Source organism: Acartia tonsa, chromosome 3 (assembly GCF_053477335.1).
Source record: "Acartia tonsa isolate MP-2025a chromosome 3, ASM5347733v1, whole genome shotgun sequence".
NCBI lineage: Eukaryota > Metazoa > Arthropoda > Copepoda > Calanoida > Acartiidae > Acartia > Acartia tonsa.
Genome location: NC_137262.1, coordinates 22,722,449 through 22,741,002, shown reverse-complemented (window position 1 = coordinate 22,741,002; position 18,554 = coordinate 22,722,449). Strand labels below are relative to the sequence as shown.

The 18,554-nt window shown below is 39.0% G+C and overlaps 1 protein-coding gene across 1 annotated transcript; it reads right to left on the bottom strand.

The window, feature by feature from the left end:
- Positions 1–892: 892 nt before the first annotated feature.
- Positions 893–17,448, bottom strand: LOC145315153 (uncharacterized). Its single transcript, XM_080155197.1, has 16 exons — positions 17,316–17,448; positions 15,520–15,628; positions 14,870–14,928; positions 14,619–14,687; positions 7,239–7,329; positions 6,099–6,229; positions 5,829–5,899; positions 5,555–5,627; positions 4,926–5,043; positions 3,975–4,070; positions 3,197–3,278; positions 2,792–2,895; positions 2,026–2,117; positions 1,652–1,738; positions 1,197–1,269; positions 893–1,063 (listed from the first exon to the last, which is right to left on the bottom strand). The coding sequence occupies exons 4-16, from the start codon at positions 14,681–14,683 to the stop codon at positions 1,007–1,009; spliced, it is 1,140 nt and encodes a 379-aa protein (XP_080011323.1). The 5' UTR covers positions 14,684–14,687; positions 14,870–14,928; positions 15,520–15,628; positions 17,316–17,448; the 3' UTR covers positions 893–1,006.
- Positions 17,449–18,554: the final 1,106 nt, after the last annotated feature.

Sequence of the window (18,554 nt, the reverse complement as noted above, 5' to 3'; positions counted from 1 at the left end):
TTAGAGTAGCGCTGCTACACTGAACTAATGAATCTAGTTTTTACCTTTGAGGTTTTTAGAAAATTGGTACTAAATTATAAATTAATAGATAAAATTATCTTTTATTTTATAGATTGTCCATATTATTTTACTTTTTTTCTTCTCATTTTTGAAAACACTTCATTTCTTTTGTGTGTTTTGTCTGCCAGCGTTATTTCTAAAGCGAGAATTTTTCCAATTATTGTGAGAAAAAGTTTTTGCAAAGTTTGAAAAGATTATCATTTTTTAATGTGTTGTAGCAGGTTTATGTAAAATCTTTACATCCATCAAAATATTTATTTAACTTCTCATCTTTTTTAATAGACTTAGTATATTGTAAGTATTTTAAGTTATCTATGAAATATTAATCATTTAACACCTCCAACAATAATTACTAGAAAGACATGTATAATGACAGGACAAACCCCAAACTGTCCAGATATGAGCAAGACGATTCCAGTAACGTCATATACGCTTCGGGAAAGAAAAGGGGAAGGGAGGAAGAAAATCTCTTAAAAAGAGATGGGAGAAAAGGGAAGAGATTTTCTTCCCCACTTTACTTTTTGAATGACGTTACAGGAATCGTCTTGCTTAAATCTGGACAGTTTGGGGTTTGTCTAATGACAGGTGTAGTCAAAACTGGTGTTTAAAATGAGTACCTATTATTGATATAAAACAAATGAAACGGAAACGTGAAGGGCAGGGGCCTATTTGAGGTATATACTTGAACCATTCTGTGAGCAGAAAAATGAACTAAGCGTTGCTGGAAAAAAATCTAGCTTTCGCCACTGATTTAAAACATAATAGATAATTCGATTTGCATATTAAAAAAATACTTTTTATCTTAAAAATAACAATTCAACTCTAGATATATAAAAACAAAAGTTATATTCTGATTTAAAATTTACTCAAATCTTTTATATCCTTAAAATTAACAAAAACATAAAAATAAACAATAGATTAAGAATAACAATTATACTTTCATAATTTATGACATACACGGTGTTTGGTTAAAAACAAGCCTGAAACCTCTGTTTGATTTATCCTGAAATAAAGTAAGTTTTAAGTTAATATTTGTAGAATTGGAATTAACGGATGCCGATTTGTATATGTCCTTATTTGTGACAATTTTTCTTGCAACTTCATAATCGCAGCTGCTATAAAGCTAGTGTATTTACCTCTGGTGCATTACTTTGAGTGGCTGTGCCTCCCTCGTCTGCGTCTGTTACAACTCCAAGTTGGAAAGGTTTACTAAATATAAATGACGGTAAAAGCTACATGTTTCTGTAAAAAAGGATATCTAGAATATCTTCATTAAATTAAATCCAGCTTATTTGCAGCTTTAAAAACTAAAACAATTTTTTATTTAAAAAGATTATTAAACTATTTTAGTAAACAACAATGTATTATATTATATTTTGTATTTTCAGCATTTTTTGTATACCATTAAGAAAATAGGTAATACACAATGTACAAATGAGTAAATGGAGTGTGAGAAAGAGAACGACGATAGTTTAGACAGAGTATACGTGTTTTTCGTATTATAGCAACGAATAGAACAAGAGAGAACGGAAGACCTTTAATTATAGAGCATCTGCGCCTCTATTATATATTTTATATAATTTTCTATGACCTGTAAGTAATAACAGCACCCAAAATAGCTGAACATGTTGAGGAGGTAGGTGTTGTCCTACAGAATCCAAGGGCTCGTCCACAATATCTTAAAGGGGAAATCTTATATGGTAAAATTTGGTGTCTGTGTGTCCAAAATACAACAGTTAAGTCTACAATTATGATTATTGTTTGGTATTTGTTTTAGATTATTTTTCAAAATTACAATTGCAAAAAGAATAATTATATCCTAATATAACAAATAAAAACAAAAAACTAGAAAAATCCCTAGAGGGTTAAGATCCATATACTATTTTTTTAAATTTTTTTTAATACCTTTGCCTTTTTATCATAACAACCAAATTTGGAGCCAAGTAAAATAAACTGTTTGTATACCTGTCTTTAGTATTTGCTGGACTACCTCCATCCTCACTGCCTCCAGGTATTCTTATGTAGTCATACTTACATGCATCTCCATATTCTACATTCTAAAATCATATTTTATTTATAATATAAAGTAGTATCATGTATATCTATTGCTTGAAACTGAAGTTCGAAATTAGTAATCATTGTAAAAGTCACTAGCACACATAAAGGGCGTGCAAAAAAAATGCGGACATTTTTAAAATTGGAATCGCGCTGCTTTTGTTAATAGTAGAAAAATACTACGCATACCGTTAGAACCGCTAAGAAGTAGTCTATTTTAAGGAAATATAAAAACGATTCTTATGCTACGCATAATTTAGGAGCTACGTGTTAAAATGCCCCAACTGACTTAAAACTTCTATTTCCAAAAATACAGTTCATAGCGGTTCTAACGGTATGCGTAACATTTTTCTACTATTAACACAAGCCGCGCAATTTGAAATTAAGAAATGTAGGCATCTCGTTTTGCAAAATATCTTCTCTAATTTTTAGTTATATTTTAAATTCTACTCGCAAGTCAAGTTTTACATCAGTTGGGACATTTTAACACGTAGCTCCGTAACTATACGTAGCAAAGGAATCGTTCTTATATTTCCAAAAAATAGACCTTTTAGCGGTTCTAACGGTAGGCGTAACTTTTTTCTACTATTAACACAAGCCGCGCAATTTCAATTTTAAAAATGTCCGCATTTTTTTTGCACGCCCTTTAATATATAAAATCAAAGTTGCTTAAAACCTTAGGATCAAGAGTAGTAGTGCTAGTGATGGCACTAGCGTCTCCAGTCATAGTAAAAGAAACATTATCTCCTGGATATTGACTCCACCGAATGCCACAATAACCTAAACAAATTGAGAAATAAATGTAAAATAGATTTCACCCCTACTTTTTTCGATTTTTGAAGAAACATATTTAAGCGTAGCTTTACTCATGTCAATGCTTATTTTAAAGTTTTACCTAACGCCACCCTGATACAGGCAGAAAAATCCAGGTTGGCCAGATGATGAACAAAGTTTTACCTGATGCCATCCTGATACAGGCAGAATAATCCAGGTTGGCCAGATGATGAACAAAGATTTACCTGACACCATCTTGATATAGGCAAAATAATCCAGGTTGGCCAGATGATGAAGAAAGATTTACCTGAAGCCATCCTGATACAGGCAGAATAATCCAGGTTGGCCAGATGATGAACAAAGTTGGTATCTTTGGATATACTTTTTACCTGAATTATGTAAATGAATATAATTTTTGAGAAACTTAAATAAAACTTAGACAACATGTATAAAAGATATAGAAGAACAAGAATGACAATATTAATAAAAGCAAAACTCTAAAAACAGACGGAAGGATAAACAAAAACTATCACTTGTAACGTGTAAGAACTTAATAAGCAATATGATATTTTACTAGTCTAAACAAAATGGTATATAAAATTTGTTGTAAAATTTCTTAAAATACATATATATACTTTTAGGACTTGAATATAGAGAGGCTTCGCTTATAATATTATACATTGTTGTCCAAGGAATCATTATTCCAAATATAAGATGAATAGTATATTTAAGTCATAAAAAATGTTTACAAAAAATTGTGAAACAATCAGCATGTTTTAAACCAATGTGGGATCCTAACAAATGCCTAAATAAGATGAAAATAAAAAGCTATTGTTAGGAAATCTTAGTTTTAGTGCCTTATTTACAGAGTAGCTGTAAATATAAGATGTCAAAAATATAAATAGAATATAAATTAAATATTCAATGGCTGAAAAGGATAACTTGATAAAATAAAAGATCAATCATAAAAGGTGATGAAAAAATACTTACATCATCTCTGTAATTAAAGCCTTGGACAATACCACTAGCACTGGTATAACATTGTAAACAACAATAATGTTTAGTCATATCAAGTAAATACTTACATCATCTCTATAATTAAAGCTTTGAACAACACCACTAGCACTGGTATAATATTGTAAACACCCAACAGGAGCTAACACAGGGCTGGTGCATTCATACTGAAATAACAATTTAAAACAATAACAATTAAAAATTTTAACCAAAAGGAATGTATAATTTAGTACTTGGTTCTTACACCAGATTTTCATGCTCTCCAATAAAGTGAAATACGCAGCGGGATGAAATAATGATTATCTCAACCCCATCCCCCTTTAGCCCATCCCCTCCCCTCCTTCTAAATGAACGATTGGACCCATAAGTGACAGATACCTGGTATATTCTAATATTCCATAATCTAGCATTAGAATGCATACTAGTTGATACAGACAGAATAACAGACAGTTGAGATGGAGTATACATACCTGGTATATTCTAATATTCCATAATCTAGCATTAGAATGCATACTAGTTGATACAGACAGAATAATAGACAGTTGAGATGGAGTATACATACCTGGTATATTCTAATATTCCATAATCTAGCATTAGAATGCATAGTAGTTGATACAGACAGAATAACAGACAGTTGAGATGGAGTATACATACCTGGTATATTCTTATATTCCATAATCTAGCATTAGAGTGCATAATAGTTGATACAGACAGAATAACAGACAGTTGAGATGGAGTATACATACCTGGTATACTCTTATATTCCATAATCTAGCATTAGAGTGCATAGTAGTTGAAACAGACAGAATAACAGACAGTTGAGATGGAGTATACATACCTGGTATATTCTAATATTCCATAATCTAGCATTAGAATGCATAGTAGTTGATACAGACAGAATAACAGACAGTTGAGATGGAGTATACATACCTGGTATATTCTAATATTCCATAATCTAGCATTAGAATGCATACTAGTTGATACAGACAGAATAACAGACAGTTGAGATGGAGCATACATACCTGGTATATTCTAATATTCCATAATCTAGCATTAGAGTGCATAGTAGTTGATACAGACAGAATAACAGACAGTTGAGATGGCCCGCTGTCAGGGGTCACAGAATATATTAAATGCTGTCTAAAACATCAAAAATATTTGTTATTTTTTCTATCAAAAAAATGAATATCTAAATACGCGTTTATGCCGATAGGAAAACGGTGAAGGAACAATCCGGACATATGAATGGTTAAAAGGAGTATAGAAATTTTAAGAAAAAAATCATTTTTTTATTTCATTCGCATTATTAGTTATCTATAAATAGTTGAATTTCTTGGAATAAAGCTTTTTTTTGGTGAATTATTTCGTGTAAAAATTTCTCCGCTTGTTTGTGAAGTTCTATGACAAATGATATAAGTTAGCTATTTCTTAGTATGAAGCTAGCTACATGGTTAAAAAATTTCTTATCTCCTAGTAATGGCATAAATCGAACATAACTGTATAAAAACCAAATATGTTCGTCTGCTAGGGGTACCTTTCATAATTTTACGGAATAAGATGCCAGATTGAACATCTAGATCTTATATATCTATCATTAATTAAGAAATAACAAAATTTAAATCTGATTTGTAATTTAAAAAAATAACAATACTTATTATTGAGTCCACAAATAGGAGGAACACTGCTACCTCCTGTTACTAGGAAAAATTCATCTGCACATTCCCCTATACAGCTTCATGGTTAGTATAAGAAAACAATTTTGAATGTCGTCCTCTCATATTATCAAATTGAAGTAATTCACAAATGAAACTAAACTTTTGTTTATTAGTAATTAGTTTTAGGTAAATTAAGTATCTAAAAGCTGTGAGTATGATAAATAGTTTGTAAATCATTATTAAATGGCTAAAACAAAACTTTTAAATTACCTTTTGAATTAGGGCCAGCTATCTCAAAAACATCCAGCTCTAATTTTACTTGACAAATATCATCATTCATTCTTAAAAGAAAAGAATGATCACTAATTGTGAATTCCAGACATTTGTAAAAAAAAATATTGGTATCGTTTTTCTTAACAAACAGTCTTGTAATATTCTATTTATACAATATATTGATAAAAGAAACAAGATGACTGACTGTGTGTCTTTGTTTAGCAAAGTAAGATGAGAAATTGCAATTCTAGAATATGAATTATTAACCTGTTAATCATAAGGTTACAAATAGGTTGTGGTGTTGGCGGATTTTTGAAGTATGTTCCATTTTGCGACGTAGACTGACTGCACATGTATTCAAAATAACAACATACTCCATACCCACTTGCACATGATCCCTAAATATATAATGTATAGTATAGACTGACTGCACATGTATTCAAAATAACAACATACTCCATACCCACTTGCACATGATCCCTAAATATATAATATATAGTATAGACTGACTGCACATGTATTCAAAATAACAACATACTCCATACCCACTTGCACAAGATCCCTAAATATATATAGTAAAGACTGGCTACACAAGTATTCAAAATAACAACATACTCCATACCCACTTGCACATGATCCCTAAATATATAATATATAGTATAGACTGACTGCACATGTATTCAAAATAACAACATACTCCATACCCACTTGCACAAGATCCCTAAATATATATTATATAGTATAGACTGGCTACACAAGTATTCAAAATAACAACATACTACATACACAATTGCACATGATCCCTAATTTTAAATTATATAGTATAGACTGACTGCACATGTATTCAAAATAATAAATACTCCATATCTACTTGCACATGATCCCTAAATATATATTATATAGTATAGACTGACTGCACATGTATTCAAAATAACAACATACTCCATACCCACTTGCACATGATCCCTAATTTTAAATTATATAGTATAGACTGACTGCACATGTATTCAAAATAACAACATACTCCATACCCACTTGCACATGATCCCTAATTTTAAATTATATAGTATAGACTGACTGCACATATAATCAAAATAACAACATACTCCATACCCACTTGCACATGATCCCTAATTTTAAATTATATAGTATAGACTGACTGCACGTATAATCAAAATAACAACATACTCCATACCCACTAGCACAAGATCCCTAAATATATATATATATATATATATTATATAGTATAGACTGGCTACACATATAATCAAAATAACAACATACTCCATACCCACTTGCACATGATACCTGATTAAAAAAAAATATATGAACACGTTTTTTAACTTTGTATGAAGTTAAAATCATTTGTAACCAACGACTGAAAAAAGTTGAAAATTGTAAGCTTACCCTTGGTTTTCCACCTTTCCGTTCACAATCTGCCTGAGTGTAGCAGGTGCCGTTGTCATTCTGGTTTGTCATACACATCGAATTGTCAAATCTAAGTAAAAAAATAAGAATAATATTTAGCCCCCAAAAAGTGGATTGTAGCTTTTGAAACACATATCTTCTTCACTCGGATCTTGATATGCAGACAGAGGCTGTGGTGCAAGCTGTTTTTGAACTCGTTATGTTGTCGAAACAAATAACCTTGTAATTTGGTCCTATAGAAAAACAGGCTTTTAAGGCATAATTTGTCGAAAACTGTGATTTTTTTGCTGGTATAAAACACACAGTGCTAATAAAGAAAATAGGTTAAAAATGATTAAATTCTGTCAGGAGCAAGTACTTTTCATTTGATATAAAAAAAACAGGCAGAGTCCCAACAATTATGACCCTTCATAGTCTTTCTACTCCTGTTTTTTGGTAACATAGCTTGTTTTTATAGTGCCTAGTATTGTGGTATTCGGCAGCTCTGGACCATGCAGAAACCAAGACATTATAGTGATGCTACGCACCTAGTTAAATCCTGTTATTCTACAATTATGAAGCCACCTGAAAAGATGTCAGATAACGGTACTGATTTTATCCCTCAGTTGTCCTGCAAAGGGAGGGAGGGGTGTTAACCCTCCCTCTCCCATCTTAAGCACCGGAACCTTCCCCTTCAACCACCAAGTTATCAGCACCACCTCAACCCTGAGGATAAAGGATCTAAACCTGCCCCCACACAGACTGTTGTTGTCACAAGTAATCATCAAACCTTCCCTCTTTAGCACCCAGACCTACCACTCAACCCCTCTATGCTTATCTACCTATTGTGCTGCTCCATGGGCTATCCTGCCTGCCCCAGACAGGGATAGCCATCTACCTAACCATTGCAATTATCTATGTTTTACTGTATGATTTATCTTTAACTATCTTTATTCCTAATCCATATGTATTTATATTATGGTTAACTGTATTCTTAATCCCCCCCACCCTTTCCAGGGATGGGGAATCATGATTGCCCAAACTGACTATTGTATATGTATTATAATGCTTTTATGTTATGATCATTTATTCCTATCCATGTAGTTATTGTTTGTTGTATATAACTTTAGTATCCTTTACACCTCCAATAAAGTGACAACTGAAATAGATGTTGATTCTTGTCTAGTGAAAGCTAGAGAAGCGTAGCTTCTCTATAGTAAGGTGTCCACGTCTGTTCACACTGCCGTAGTCTTTATTCGAACTCTGGTGTCTGCCATTTACCCTAGGCAGATACCACAACTTTGGTGACAGCTGTGTGAGATTACGGCGAACCACAAGTGTAGAGCAGACGCGCATCTGAGGCTAAGGTACTCCCAGCAGTGAATCTGGCAAAACTGACGCAAGCAACCTGAATTACCCACCCTGGACAGCAAAGTTTAACTCTGCATCCGGCAGTTGTGGAAGCGAGACAGCGAAATTTGATGAATAACCGCGAGCAGCGCTGATATCTAACGGAGAATTGAGCGCCAAAAGGGCTGAAACAGGCCTGCGGACCGGCTGAAACAAGCCAAATAAGTGTAAACGGCTGAAAATAGGCCAATTTTACTGCAAGAGATAGCAGGATCCGAACCAGTGGCGCTAGTAGGACGGGACATTCCCTGCCGCCATCAACTGGATTTGGATAAGTGGCGCTAGCAGGACGGGACATTCCCTGCCGCCGATAGGCTGAAACACGCCACATAGCTGCAAGCGGCGCTAGCAGGACGGGACATTCCCTGCCGCCGATAGGCTGAAACATGCCACATAGCTGCAAGCTGCGAGCTAACATACGAGTGTAGTGCACCAGAACAGAGAAAAACTACGTCAACTCCGAGTATCCTGAGAGGCTACAACGCAGCCACCCATCTAGAAAAACAGATATTATGTTACATTGCAGGGATTACCACCCTGATGTGATGGCCAAACAATAGATTTATGAGCAAAGCTTGGCAAACAAATTGTTGTGTTGTGATAAATCTAAGAATAGACCAGGCTTGGATTATTGGGTATTGTGATAACAGCTAAGAATAGAACAGAGTTGGTAAACAAATCTGTTATGCAATTGTGATAAGGACAAAAATAGAATCTAGATGTAATATAATAAAGACCCTGATATACAATCAAAACATCTCAAGCCCACAGCACAATAACAATACACCCCTTATTCCAAGGGAAGGGGAGAAGCCCCCCTCTCCATTGAAGGCAAATACAATCAGGGTGATATAATAGATAAACCTAGGATTAAGAAGAAAAGGCAATATTACACCAGCCCACAGTTATCCCCCTCCCTCACAGGGGGAACGGACGGAGTTACCCCCGTCCCCTTACGCGCTTCCCCCTTCCTACCCACACTAGCCTAAGTCCGTCTGTAGTGTGGGGCTAGCGATCGGACACACAGAGCGCCATTCACGGGTAGCGCAACAGAGTGCGGGAAATATCATAAATCCAACGGACGAAGCTGACCAATGAGAGAGCGAGTTGAGGGGTGAGAGCGCGTTTTCCCAGTGTGCGCGGATTTGAAGGTGCGGACGCGCGTTGCAAGGACAGGAGATTTCACGCACACACACCCACACACACACACACCCACACAGGAGAGGGGCCACTCTCTATAGCATACATCAGAGATATTTTTTTAGGAGAAAAACTTGCAAGCTCCTCCCTCCCTGTCTACAGTGTGATAAGGAAAACTAAACCAGTTCCTTAAACCCGCTCAGACCCTCAACATCTCCTAGCCCTGCCAACCCTACTTCAAAGCTGAGTGGTTAGTGAAACAAATATATGTATATATAAATACCCAAGTGATAAATAATGTTGTTTTTTTTGTATCATGGGTACAAGTAAGTGAATACTAAACCCCCACCATACAACACTGGAAACTGATATGGTAACTGAACGAAAGTACGCCCACCCTGTGGACATAGCCTGACTTGATGCCCCACACTGGGCAGTGGTGGTGTGTACCTGGACCATCGACCCCATAGTTGTGAACTTTATACAGAGGAAGCGTGATTTTTTTGGAGCAAGGAGGAAAGCTAGCTAGCTCTGGGGATATTCTTATACACGTATATATATATATATGGGAGTGTAGCCATATATATATATATATATAGTTAGCCTACCTATCCATATATCTACCAGCGGATACGCTCCTAGAGACATCTGTGGATCCCTAACATATTCCTTTTACCTTCAAGCTAAGATCCGCTGGTTATCACAGAAATCAAGAGCTATACTGGAAAGGAGAACGACTCAGGCTCAACAGTTAAACAAGACGCTGGCACCCACAGACCAACCCCCTGCTACTTACCATGGGGACGCGCCAGCCACAGAAACTCTTGAGCCAGGAGGACCGAGCCTATGGCTACGTGGACTACCACCCTAATTACACAGCTATAGTATTTATATTAGGGGTGAGCCGGCTCGAACCCCCTTGCGGCGCGGCTACTCTACTCTGCTCCTACATCTACAAGATAAGAACTTGGCAGCCCCTAGCCCGACGTGCGGAAATAGAAGACATTCATGATTGGGCATTAACTGTGTGCCTAGGCCTGCTGCTGACACTGTGGTGGACAGAAGTCTTCATTTGGACCAGAACCACCAACATCTGTACCCCACCACTCTCTGCTTTTTCATACACGATACTGCTTCTGCTATTACTCTGGCCTACTGTGTTGAGTACAGTGAACATCAAACACATGCCAGGTCACAGACCCCTGGTCCCCGAGATGCCCTTGTCTGGAAGGGTGACTGAATTTCCGCTGCACCGCTCCTGTTCAGTTGGTGCTCAACGCACGAGAAATAGCAATACTGGACTGGGAATTGCTGAACCTGTAGGTGTCCTCCTGGGGGTGTTGAACGATGCAACTGAGCCTAAAGAGAAGGTAACCAGCTTCAGAGACTTAGTGGCCAGCCCCAAGATGGACACTACTACCAGAACTGAGATTTCAAAGGGGCCCAGCCCTAGGGCCAGTACCACCTGTTTCTGGGGTGGAAAGGTCCTCCCTGGCACTGGCCTCACCAATCTGGAGGATGGGGAGCGGTCCCAGGGGAATAGGCTCTTCACCCAGATGCCCGACGCGTACCTGGGGGTGGGGGAGCCGCCACCCAAGCCTCCCTGGGAGCCCCCAGGCATGGAACGACTGGGGACCGGCCTAAGGATGGGGACTGGTGACCTGCTGCAGTGGAAGACTTTGCCCAGCACGGAGGGAGCAGGGTTGACCAGCAGCAGTGAGGCTGTTCCCCCACACTCCAAGACCAGATGCCGCTACTCTGTTGAACCACTGCACATGTCCCAGCCAAGTTCCCCCATGCTGCTGAAGATGGAGGCCCACCAGGATGCAGAGCTCCAACTAGGGAAGTCAATAAGAAGGCCACCCCTTGCCAAAACCAGAACCACCGCAGGGGCTCCCCACCAGCAGCTGACGGAGCCTGGCAGGGACGCAATACCAGCTGGCAACTCTGGCCCAACTCAGGTGGCGACCAACAGTCCGCTGACAGCCCGGAATACAGTTCAGTCTACCATCAGTATGGCATCTTCTGGGCCTTGCTGGTCCACCTGTGGGTACCTGTCCACACACTGGCCACAGGTACCCCCCCAGAGATCATAGCCCCCTCTCCGACTGGCACCATCAACAGCCTTTGCTACCAACCACCTGGCATACCCAGAGGCAGGATCCCTCATGTGGAGAAGCACCTGCAGAAGCTAAGGCCGAGGCTGGCCTCGCCACCCAGGGGAGGAGAGCCGCTGTTGGATGGAAGGAACCTGTGTGTATGGGGAGGAGGCTGAATGTAACCAAGGAGCCACCACAAGCAGCCCAGCACCGCCTGACCCCTAGTAGGGGAGACCCTGTTTGTCAGCTGGTGCCCCAACTGGAGGAGGAGAGACCTGGCAGGTTGATACACCCCGGGGAAGCCGGCCTGATGGGACCCAGCTGGACGAAGGGGCGCTGCCGCTTCAACGGCCACACAGTCGCCAAGTGTAGAACCGGTTGGGACCGGGCAATGAAGAAACACCAGGCCGCCCAACAACCTGCATGCAACCAGTCTGCCACCCAGGTCCACCTGGAGGGAGATGCCCAGCCGTCACCCCAACTAGCTGCCGCCGCTGGGGCCGCGGCTACCCAGAAGTCTGAGTCGATGTATGGGACGCCAACCGGCGTCGCCACCTGGAAGGAACGAGAGGTGCTTCCCTGCACCACCAAGCTGATGTCTGGGGCGACAACCGTCGCCGCCACCTGTGAAGACTGGGGGGTGCTATCCAGCGCCCCACGCTGGTGCCTGGGGCGACAACCGTCGCCGCCACCGAGAGACCTGGACCCCTGGGAAGACTGGGGGGTGCTATCCAGCGCCCCCACACTGGTGCCTGGGGCGACAACCGTCGCCGCCACCGAGATACCTGGACCCCGGAATGAGCCCGCAGCCCCAGAGGAAGGGGTGACACCCGTCACCCCCAGCCAGCCAGAGCCCCCAGCCAGCAGGGAGAGTCCAGCTGTCCCTCACCCTCCACTGCATCCAGCTGTCTACCTCCCTCAACCAAGCCAGGGTAATTGTATTGCACTGGTGTACCAGGAAGTTTGGGCTGGGCCAAACTTGCCTGCGCCCCCTGCATCTGCCCCAGGAGCCAGGGTATCAGCCATTACCAGCCAAACTGAAGAAGCTTCGACCGCTGCCTGGGGAGTAACACAACTAGATGCGCCAAGGGCCGAGCCTAACCATAGAAGTAGAGGATCCCCAACAATTATGTCTACCCAGGATGGAGACAATGTGCCTGGACCCCTTCAGGCTAGGGGAGGAAATCCGGAGCCTTGTGCCTCCAGTCCACTAGCAGCAGTGTCCGTGGATGGGCCTGTCTCCCAGCCAACTAGAGCGGAGCCACCCTTGCAGATCCAAGACAGCCTCCGGCATAAAAGGTGGACTGTTACCTTTCCCTACCCCGCAGGTCGGACTGCCATGCACCACCCTGCCAATGTCCAGAATGAGCCTGAAGGAGGCAACGCTCCTACAGTATGGCAACCACCACCTGCCCGCGTTGACAGAGACCCTGGAAGCCGAATGAACCTGACCAGCCCCGAGGGCGAAGAAACTGCGCCTGCATCCAGTAGCCAGCCTGCCAGCAGCAAGGTGACCAACACGATGGAGACCACCAGCCCAGTGGAGAAACCTGCAGAGGTGTATACCGGGCGGCTGTTGGTCCAAGCCCCCTCATGTGCTGTACCACCCCTGGAGGTTGCCAGGGTGGCCGCAGAGGTACACATCCAACGGCCAGAAGATCCAACAGGACCAGCTACTCCAGCAGATATAGCCGATTCCGTTAGGCCTGGGGAGGGCTGGAGTCCACCACCGTCCAGCAACTGGTATCCTGGCGGACCCATTCCACAAGGACAACAAACTGAAGGCCGCAACCACTGTCGGAAGTCTGGCGGTGCAGACAACCCCTCCAGCCTTCCGAGGGGAGAGTTGTGGTATTCGGCAGCTCTGGACCATGCAGAAACCAAGACATTATAGTGATGCTACGCACCTAGTTAAATCCTGTTATTCTACAATTATGAAGCCACCTGAAAAGATGTCAGATAACGGTACTGATTTTATCCCTCAGTTGTCCTGCAAAGGGAGGGAGGGGTGTTAACCCTCCCTCTCCCATCTTAAGCACCGGAACCTTCCCCTTCAACCACCAAGTTATCAGCACCACCTCAACCCTGAGGATAAAGGATCTAAACCTGCCCCCACACAGACTGTTGTTGTCACAAGTAATCATCAAACCTTCCCTCTTTAGCACCCAGACCTACCACTCAACCCCTCTATGCTTATCTACCTATTGTGCTGCTCCATGGGCTATCCTGCCTGCCCCAGACAGGGATAGCCATCTACCTAACCATTGCAATTATCTATGTTTTACTGTATGATTTATCTTTAACCATCTTTATTCCTAATCCATATGTATTTATATTATGGTTAACTGTATTCTTAATCCCCCCCACCCTTTCCAGGGATGGGGAATCATGATTGCCCAAACTGACTATTGTATATGTATTATAATGCTTTTATGTTATGATCATTTATTCCTATCCATGTAGTTATTGTTTGTTGTATATAACTTTAGTATCCTTTACACCTCCAATAAAGTGACAACTGAAATAGATGTTGATTCTTGTCTAGTGAAAGCTAGAGAAGCGTAGCTTCTCTATAGTAAGGTGTCCACGTCTGTTCACACTGCCGTAGTCTTTATTCGAACTCTGGTGTCTGCCATTTACCCTAGGCAGATACCACAGTATAATAGAAAAGGGGAAAGGAAAAAATATTTTATATGTCAAGAAAATCATCAGCTAATTAGCTGAAAGTTACCTGATGACTGTGAACAAGCTGAAGAACCGGCTGTCTCTGCTTCTCAAACCATTCTTCAGTAACATCGTCCTTGGTAATATAATTAATGCAGGAATAACAACATTTATAGAAGTAAAACTAAACAAACTGATGGACAAAAGAAAGTTATTTAGACTTGTTACGCTTTTTGAATTTCACCTTGAATTAAACTGCAGTGACAAGAATCTTGATTAAATAATGTTTTAAAATCTGTAGAACAATTCTGAAATTACCTGTTAAGATTTTGGAGAATATTCTTTTTCTTTATTCTTAATGGATAACTGCTTTGTGTCTATATAGATACGATAATAGAATATTGAGATATAGTCTACTAGTGGCTATGCCTCTAGAGTCCTATGGGAGCTCTTTTAATTTAAGTTCAAAAAGATAGAAAAAAATCCTAGGTCATTTTTGAAATAGCAGAATAAATATTGGGAGGAGAGAGGTACTCTCCCCAAAATAGTTGTAAACTTCCCTGAACTTATGGGATGCTTTAATTTAAGGGAGCATTTTAGTTATTAACGAGATCCTTCACAGGTACACACAGACAGACATCATGTTTCTTTAATTTGAAATTAGACAGAATAATTGATAAAGATATTTGTATCAAATTATTTCAAAAATTTTGTATCATTATTCTTGAACCTAGTAATAGTGTCTAACTTTTTATCTTTGTGACGTAACAAAAATCGAAGGATGAGAGGGGAGGTGGGAAATGAAACCCCTAAAAATCTATTAACTTTTCCGATTCTCTTCCTTTTTATAATGTTGAGTTATATTTACTATCCTTGAAATCGCTTCGTTCCTAATGCTTTGGACCGTCATATAAACCCCTTATACTTATAGAAGTAGCATTGTTAGCAAAATTTAAAACAAACTTTACCTGCAAAGTAGAAAAAGTAGTATTGTCAAACAGATTATTTTCCTCGTCAAATTTTCTCCTTCTTTTAATAACTTTTCTTCGTTTTGTGCCATGGTTTCTATCAACTATCCTAAACCGACAAGTTTTTCATAAATTTTATTTCGTTACTCAACACACACACAATAACACAATTTAAAGAGAATGAAAAAAGGAGAAGTCAGGACTTAAAGAAAGATAATAGATCGGACATGAGCTATATGTAACTCTGCGTAGGGCGGGAACCATGTCCTGATTTTGTTTTGGTTATTTGAATCAGCTTAAAGTGTTGGAAATATAAACACAGCCAAGCCCCTACAATATAACAAGAAGTAATATGCTAGCAGACGAAAAGGGTATCTATCACATAGGGGAGGAATTATACATATATACTTATTTATTTGCAAGACATTACAACTTTAATTTTAAAGGGGGTGTTAACTAAGAGATATAAGTTTTCCGGAATTGTAATGTAGGGAGTAGATTTGAAATCTGCATCAAATTTTAAGGATTCATTATAAAATTCGTTTTTTGTATAATTCTTTATCTAAAAGCGGAAATACAAATTAAGTTGATTAATTTTGGCATCTGTGATTCGTGGATTTAAAAAATCTGCGCTCTGATTGGATGTCGTACATTATTCAACCAATTAGAGCGCAGGTAGTTTAAAATCCAACTATCCTATTGCTCAAAATTAATTAACTTAAAATGTATTTTCGCTTTTAGATAAAGAATTTTACAAAAAACGAATTTTATAAAAAAAATCCTTAACCCTTACAGATCGGGCCCCTATTCCCACCTTAATAGATCGGGGGGGGGGGGGGGGTCATATTGACCCCCCCCTCTATCTTGGCTTCTGTTACAGATAAAGACGTAAAATTTTTTTCTGGTGGTTCATGTGTATTTTTAGAAAAAATTACTTTTTCTAGTCATAGCAGTCAGGCCGCTCCTTAGCCGCTTTTTAGCGGCCAGCCGCTGAATTTTAAAACAGCTGTAGAGTGGCCAATTTTGCAGCTAGGATGATCAAATTTTAGGACGAACTTTTATTTTTCATAACAAAAAAATTACTTTTTCTGATCATCGCCGAAAAACGGCAAATAACGGAAACCGCCATTTTCGGCGGTTAAGGCGGTAAAACGGCGGTTGGCGGCGCCAATTAATATTTTTATCTGTTTATTATTGCTCAAGAATTCATCAAAAAAATTTATAGGTCTCTAGCTGTAATAGAAGCCACGATATTCATGATATATGTCTGTAGTAAAAGCCGGACAAAAATCGGTCATAAAGTCGGTCAGGGTGTGGTCAAACGGTCATAACACCACTTTTCTCATAAGGTCATTGATACTCAGTATTCATCAAAAAAAAATTAGGTTTCTACCTTATACACAAAGTCATAATGTAGAAATTAAGATTTATTTAGAATTTTTTTTAAATTTTGGTGCTACCCAACCGACTTTGACCGGACACCACGACCGACACAGACCAGATATCCTTATAAAATCAACTCCTGCCGACGCATAATTACTAAACTTAAAAAGTCATGAAGTCACAGCTCTCCATCTTACCTACAAAAAAAATGACATTAAAAAAACTAGAGGGGGGGGTCAATATGACCCCCCCCCCCCCGATCTGTAAGGGTTAAAATTTGATGCAGATTTCAAATCTACTCCCTACATTACAATTCCGGAAAACTTATATCTCTTAGTGTTGACCCCCTACTTCAGTACGCCAATTTTTTCTAATATCTTTAATTAATTAATTTAATTTAATTAATATTTTACCTGTTATGAAAAGATTGTTCCAAAGGAGAAGGTTTATAAATAGACTTGTTGAAATGTGTTTGATAATTACTTTTTATCACAGGAATGACACCAGCCTCGATAATATTGTCAAGACTGTCCTCTTTTTCATTCCTAGAAAAAATTAATACATGTACTTTTAGTCAGGATTTGAACATTTCAATTCACTTTACGACGAATTTTAATCAAAATGTGTAACAAAAATAACCGAAATTAATTAATAATTTTTTGTAATTTTCAGCCAATCTCAAAAAATTGTCAAAATTCAGTTTTAAATGACTTACATACACAAAAAACATCATTCGATACATTATAACATGAAGATAATATATGAGAATATGAAATTAAATGTTTTTATCATAAAATATCATCTAAAAAGGACCTGTATGTGAACGAATAACCATGAGCAAAACACACTAAAAGCACAAAAATAATCTGAACCAATTGCGACGACATTTCAAACAATACTGATAGACTTTATACCAAGAGAATGTGTATCCTTTTAATAAATAGATTGAAATCAGTAAATGGTTAGTGAACTATATATTGTCTCTTTTTTTCTTTTTTCTCTTTCTCTCTCTCACTTTTACTCTATCGCTCATTCATTAACTCTCTCTCTCTCTCTCTCTCTCTCTCTCTCTCTCTCTCTCTCTCTCTCTCTCTCTCTCTCTCTCTCTCTCTCTCTCTCTCTCTCTCTCTCTCTCTCTCTTGAGATTATGATATTTAAAAGATATTACATTATATTGTTCTATTTCCATCTAGAATGTTGTAAACTTTAAATGCTACGCTACCATTCATTACTATTGTCCTTGGTTTACAGTGAAGACAAAACCGGATGCTAAGGAAGGATACAGGGATTTTTATCTGAGGAATGGTTTTACTTCCGCTAGTATTTGCAAATGTTATCTATAATACAAAGTAGAATGATGTCTGTCCGTCCGTCCGTCTGAAGCTTAAGATCTCGGTAACCACTGAGCCAATCGGATTCTACTCTTCAGGGAATATACCTACTGGTCCTGTGGTGGTTTTAGGCTATTTTCTTGGGGGGTGGGACACCCCCAATCCCCCCAAAAACAAAAAAATCACCCTCATTTTTTTTTTTTTTTTTTTGTAGGAGATATCCTTTTATTTTTTTTGAAGTCTTTATAATAAAGTAACATAATGTTTGTCTGTCTGTACCGAAAGATCTCGCTAACCGCTAAACCGATATGGTTCTCCTTT